This window comes from Phytophthora infestans, genomic scaffold (genome assembly GCF_000142945.1).
Source record: "Phytophthora infestans T30-4 supercont1.26 genomic scaffold, whole genome shotgun sequence".
Classification (NCBI taxonomy): domain Eukaryota; phylum Oomycota; class Peronosporomycetes; order Peronosporales; family Peronosporaceae; genus Phytophthora; species Phytophthora infestans.
In genome coordinates this window covers 1144413-1150359 of record NW_003303733.1, presented here as the reverse complement: position 1 = coordinate 1150359, position 5947 = coordinate 1144413, and the positions used below count along the sequence as shown (strand labels likewise).

Genomic DNA, 5947 nt, shown 5'->3' with positions numbered 1-5947 from the left:
TTTGTACTTGTGTCTGGTTCCCAGCTGTCTTCAGGCAGTAATTCTTCGTCAAAGTAAAATCGCTGAGTCTCTTCGAGGTCGGCGACTAGCCTCGTCATTAGTCTTCCGCCGAGTTCGGTTACTGCCTTCAGACGTGATACATGGACCACTGGGTAGAGCCTATATCCACTCTTGTCGGGTAAATCCAATTCATAGACGAATTCTTCCACCTTCTTCTTCACCCTGAATGGTCCATGCCATCGGTGGGCTAACTTCTTGGTCAGGCCCGACTTGACTCGCTCCATAAACAACCAGACTTGATCACCTTCTTTGAACAAGGATTTGGTGGGTTCATCGCCTGGTTCTGCAACTTCATCTTCGTCATCTGCTGTGTTGGGAATGGATCTTTTCTCCTTCTTGCTCAACGCTTCGTTGTGCTCTCGAGCTCGTCGTGCTTTCTCTCGCACTTGGAACTGAGCTGCTAATCGAAGTGCCACTTCTCGTTGTCTGTTCGCTTCTCGGCGCCACTCGACTGCGTCCGCCGAGTTGACTGGGCGTCCCTGTCCACGTCGTAGTGAACTCGTCATAGCCTTGAGTGTAGACTTGACGTCCCAACCATGTACCAGATAGAAAGAGGTTTCTCGCCGAGTCGAATCTCTTGAGTTGTTGATAGCGTGTACCATCTTCTCGGCGATGTCATCGCAGTCGGCTTGAAGTGGGTCTTCCACGTAGACCCGTATAGTCTGAACTATTGTCTTGACTGACCTCTCTTGCTGACCGTTGGCTTGTGGTCGGTAACTCAGCGTAGCTCTTGATCTCGACTGCATCATCTCGGAGAACTTTTGGAATACCTCACTCATAAACCTCGGATTTCGGTCGTGCCGTATCAGAGACGGAGCCCCGAACTGCCTGAAGACACATTCCTCAAATACCTTGGCCACGTCGAGTGCTCCGGTGTCATTCATAGCCTTAGCGATAACAAATCCCGTGAAGTGGTCCTAGATCTCCACGGGCTTCGCTTCTAACGGGGGGGGGGGAAGGGGCTTCCCCCTGGTTCCTAGTCCTTCATTGGACCGCCCAAGAGCGCTCATGCTTTCCCACTCCTTTCCCTTCTCCCTTCGCGATCCACTGGCAAGACTCCTTCCCACGCTTGTGCTCCTACGATATTCGGCTAGAAGATACCCTGCTTCACCACCAATTTGTCGCGGTCTTCCTCTAATCAGTGTCGTGTATCTTGGGCCGACGTAGGAGGTAGTAGTATTAGCGACGCTTCAAAAGCAATATAAACGCTGATGTATTCTTGTGTTCTTTGTTAGAAGGAAAATCCACGACTGAAGTCCTCACTCAACCCCGCAGAGAGTAAAAAGCTTCTTACCTTTCTGCAGGTCTCTCGCAGGTGGCGGTCCAAGAAAGTTTTCGCCACAATCAGCAACTCACAGTTCCCCTTTTACTTGGGACGTCACTGATTTTGCCGTAGGTCCCACTTGCTTGGACTGGCGTGACGAGTCTGGAGCAGGCAGACCTTCTGAATGCAGTCAGCCAGAATAGCGGGTCCTCCATCTAACTGTACACCGTGACAGGAGTGATCAAGGAATTGCGGATTCATCCTTGCCATGATTCAACGGCTTTAGCCTTAATAATAGTCTGTGGTACTTGCTCACGAAACGGCTCACGCCTGGGCACCATCAGGATTCCCGATTATGGCATGGCCTTGTCAATAATTTCCTTTGATTTCATAAATATATTTATTTCTTTGACCTCACGGATGCAATACAGTAGATAATTTATCTGCTAAAGTACGAATCTACCATAAATTGTTTTTCCAAACCACGGCATTTTCATTGAAATTTACTCGCAATCGCTAAGTATCCCGAGTTGCTGAAATACTCACTCTTTATTTCGGACCAAGTAGGCAAAATGGTGTTATTACTGCACGGAAACGGTGTGATTACGTCTCGGTCCGAGTATTGTACAGTCCGTACCGGTACTGTACCTGTTTTAAAAATCCTCACAAAAGCGGCCCGTCTGAACATCTTCCAGTATCAGTCAAGCAGGCCAAAAAGCCCGACCCGCCACAAACCCGCGCGTTTGCTGAGAGTGAGTGTCGCACCTCCCCCTGCGCTTGTTTCGCATCGGCCTTGTAGTCGGCAAGTCTCGAGCCTTCAGCCGTGCCTAGGCTAGTGCTGTCCCCACAGCCGCAAGACGACACCTCGACGTCCATGGCCGCGTCTTGCTGCAGCAAGACGCCGGCCAGCGAACTGCTGGCCAAGCCAGCGTTGGGGCTACCTCCCCGCCCTACCACAGCCAGCGTAAATCCTGTCAAATCCACTGCGACCGTCACGCGCGCACGTACCCAAAGTCTCCCAACTGTCGGTGAGCACTTTCTGGGCAAGGACAGCCCGTGGATGCAGCAGGCCGTAGACCGCGGGCTTTTCCGCCGCTTTGAGGAGGTCAGCAACGAAGTCTCGAGACTGAGACGCATCCAGAACATGGACGTCTTCTCCTCCGATGCGGGCGATGTGGCTGAACCTCATCCAGAGCTCGCACAAGTGCAGACAGAGCTCAGCCGTGCGAGACGCCGCTCCGTCCGCATCCGCGAGGACCAAAAACACATGATTCAACAGCTCGAGGCCCAGCAGGACCGAGGGGTGATCAAGAAATATCTGGCTATGGCCACAGGCTCTGCTGGTAACCAGAAGAGAAAGACTGAGGAACTCAAGAAGAAACTGGGCCACCACATGGCTGAGGCTATGCGTGCAGACGCCGATCTCCAGAGGCTCGAGCGACGCTCCAGTTCCCTTGTGGACGACTGGAAGCGCCGCTCGTCGTTCTCTAGTAGTCGCAGCTACTCCGTCCAACCCGAGGGCGAGGAAGACGTGGAGAGGCGTGAGGAAGACGACGTGTGCTTTGATGACGATGACGACCTGGACGTCGCTGAGAGGCTGGAGCAGCTCGAGAGGGAGAAGCAGAGACTACTGGGTCTCTTGCTCCGGGCACTGCGGCTCCCAGACGCTCTGCAGATGCACACAAATGTAGCCATGTACGCCTCCGAGGTGCAGTCCTGTGAGTCCATTGAGAAGCAGCTTGACCGCGCCACGGGGCTCTATCACCAAGCTCTGCAGCTGCTGCGTATGGCCATGGCCACTGTCGTGTCCTCTCAGTACTCAGGATCTGTCAAGGATTTTGCCAACGGCCCGTTCGCTCTCACAGTCGAGGCTGGTCAGCTCATGGAGGCTGCAAACATCGGCATCCAGCCTGAAGCTCATCGTAGATATCGCCAATTCGCCTCCGAGCTTCAGAATTTGCGACTCCCCAAGTTTCCCCAGATCGTCAGCGACTATGTGCGTCGTGCACGAACCAATTTCGACCCTCGCAGTGCATTGGCTCGAGAAGCTGTGAGGAGGCTCCCAGCGTGTGAAAACACTATGGTGATGACGCACAAAATCGTGATCGAGAAGCTGGAGCTGCTGGGCCGGTGGAAACGCACAGTGGAGCAGGACCAGACGCACGCTGAGGTCTCGCAGCGTCGTCTAGAGACGCATCTACAACAACGTTTGGCAGTTTTGGCTCGGTCCGTCTCGGTCTGAAGTCAGCTCACTTCACGTGAAACGACGCATGCAACAAGATTCTGGATGCGATGTCTTAAGAGGGAGGGAGATTCAGGAATCAAAATGCTCTCACATCTGTTTAGTCGCCCGTACGCATAAATTATGATCAACTTATTTTGAAGGTAAACCTATAGGAATAGATTCCTACCTTCAAAATAAGCTGCTAATGATTTACGCGTACGGGCGATGAGAGAGCACTTTTTGAAATGCTCTCGCGGCTTTAAAAGTCTCGCGTGGCACAAACCTGCTCAGAGCGCTTAGGCCCTTGTTCGGGTCGGACAATTACCTATTTGAAATCTCATACTAGCATATGTACTTCATACTACTACCGTCTTACCCCGCACAAAGCGCCAAGGCGTACTACATGTACTACCTCCGCTCGGAAAAAGATAACCATTTGTTTTTTTTTGCGCAGCGCTCCGCCTCGTTCATTTGAGCGTTTATTAATTTGTGAGAGGCTGGCTAGCTAGCTTTATGACCGAGAGCTGACAGTGAGAAACTAAGCAAGGCACAGGCGTTCATGCTCCGCCGTGCAACTACAGATAAAAAAACGGATCTAAGACGGCAACTACATCGCCACATTCTGAAGGGGCGCTCAGTGGGGCTTCTGGAACTTTAGCGGTAGGCGGTGGGGTGCTGCTCGCTGCAAGAAGCAGCATGTACGCGTTAGCATTGGCAAGTGAGATAGCGTCACAAGGCAGTGACGTAGGGAGAGTGCCAGCTCGTACTTGCTTGTCCTTGTGCCGGAGGCGCGCCAACTTGTGCGTGCGTGTAAGTAGTGGACGGGTCAGCGCACGCCGTATGTAGCCTTCCTTGATCAGCTGCTGAACCAGGTAGCAGCTCATGTTGGACGCGCGCTGAAGCAGACGCTGGTTTTCGCGCTCATTGACAGGAACTGCAGCGATTCTCTCGCCCAGCGCAGCTCGATCCACCTTCTTCCTACCACATGCGCTCTTCCTTGACTTGACCACGGCTGCTACTCGATCTCCCATCGATTTGATTCCACGCCTCCAAATTCGTTCGTCAACTTGGCGGCCCACACGGAAGTACGCTGCAGCCCAAATGATCTCTCCATGCTTGAGCACTCCTCCTACGCTGCGAAGCAGTAAGGTCTCCCGAACGGCCTGGCGCTCACTGTCTGTGATCTCCCCCAGGTGCCAGCTTTCAAAATGAAAGCAGTCTGGTCGGGGAAGCGCGGGAGATTCGAAATCCAAAAGTGATCGGCATAGAGGGGGTATTGTTTTTGGGTAGGCTGTAATATAATTTTGAAATGGTTATCTTTTTCAGAGCGGAGGTAGTAAAAAAGATTATGATGTGGTTTAGAGCAGTGTGTAGCCTCGATTACAACGTAAGGTAGAATCCAAGGACACACCGCGGGAAGGGCTCTATTAAATTAATGAACTCTAAGCCAATGCTTTTAGAACGACTCTAATGCATATAGAAATCTACTCTCCGCCAATTCTTTTATTGTAGTTGAGACCATCAGCGCTCAGCTGCTCATTCTAAAAATATCTGAGTAGCTTTGACATATCTTTTGTGTGCGGGGCATTACATGTACCGCTTCCCTGATGGGTCCTCAATTGACACAACTGTCGTACACTACCTCCAGGGTCGGGTAGTCCGCGGCTGTTCAGGGAGTACGGTCTCAAGTAGTGGCAGGAGCGGTAGCACAAGATGACTTAATATACCTAAAAGCTTCTTGTTTCTTTCTCTCACTCAGCTTAGGCAAGAGGTAGTAAATGTAAGACTGAGACTAATGAACGAGGGCCTACCGCGAACTCGCTTTCCTATACACGACACCGCTTCAGTTTATCTTGATCAAAATAGTCCTTCTCCATGACATCCGTCCTCGTGCGGCGACAGGAAGGTCCGAGACGCGGTCCACCTTGCGCATCCGGCCCTGTCCCCAGCCACGTAAGACAATAGAAGGGAACTCACACACCGTTCCTGTACTTCATCGTAGCGTTCCAATACAATCACACCATAACTTCACCGGTCTCATGTGCGAAGTGAGAGGGAGCTTGCGGGGTCAACGTGAACCAGTAGCCCGCCGTCGCAGCTCGTTGACCTTCGCCGAGATTCCTTGGCACAAAAGCCTGCCCGCCAGCGCCTGGCACGACACCTACATTCCCAGGTACGGGACATACTCCCGTGTGGTGTAGTGATTTCTCCGTAGTTGCGGATTATCACCCGTCGACAAAGACGTGACACCGCCCAAGATGTTCAAGCGACGGACCCTCGGTCATGTGATGTACGGATACGCCAAGGTGCAAGGGACTCCACGGCATCACTTCCGAACTTTCAACGAGTATTGGATACGGCCCATATGTCACAGAATCCAGGCTGTCCTTATTATTAAT

General features: G+C 52.1%; 1 protein-coding gene across 1 annotated transcript; it reads left to right on the top strand.

Annotated features, from left to right (window-relative positions):
- Nucleotides 1-2103: 2103 nt before the first annotated feature.
- Nucleotides 2104-3700, top strand: PITG_12480 (uncharacterized protein; the record flags this gene model as incomplete). Its single annotated transcript, XM_002900320.1, has 1 exon — nucleotides 2104-3700. One exon carries the CDS (start codon nucleotides 2199-2201, stop codon nucleotides 3564-3566), a length of 1368 nt encoding a protein of 455 aa, XP_002900366.1.
- Nucleotides 3701-5947: the final 2247 nt, after the last annotated feature.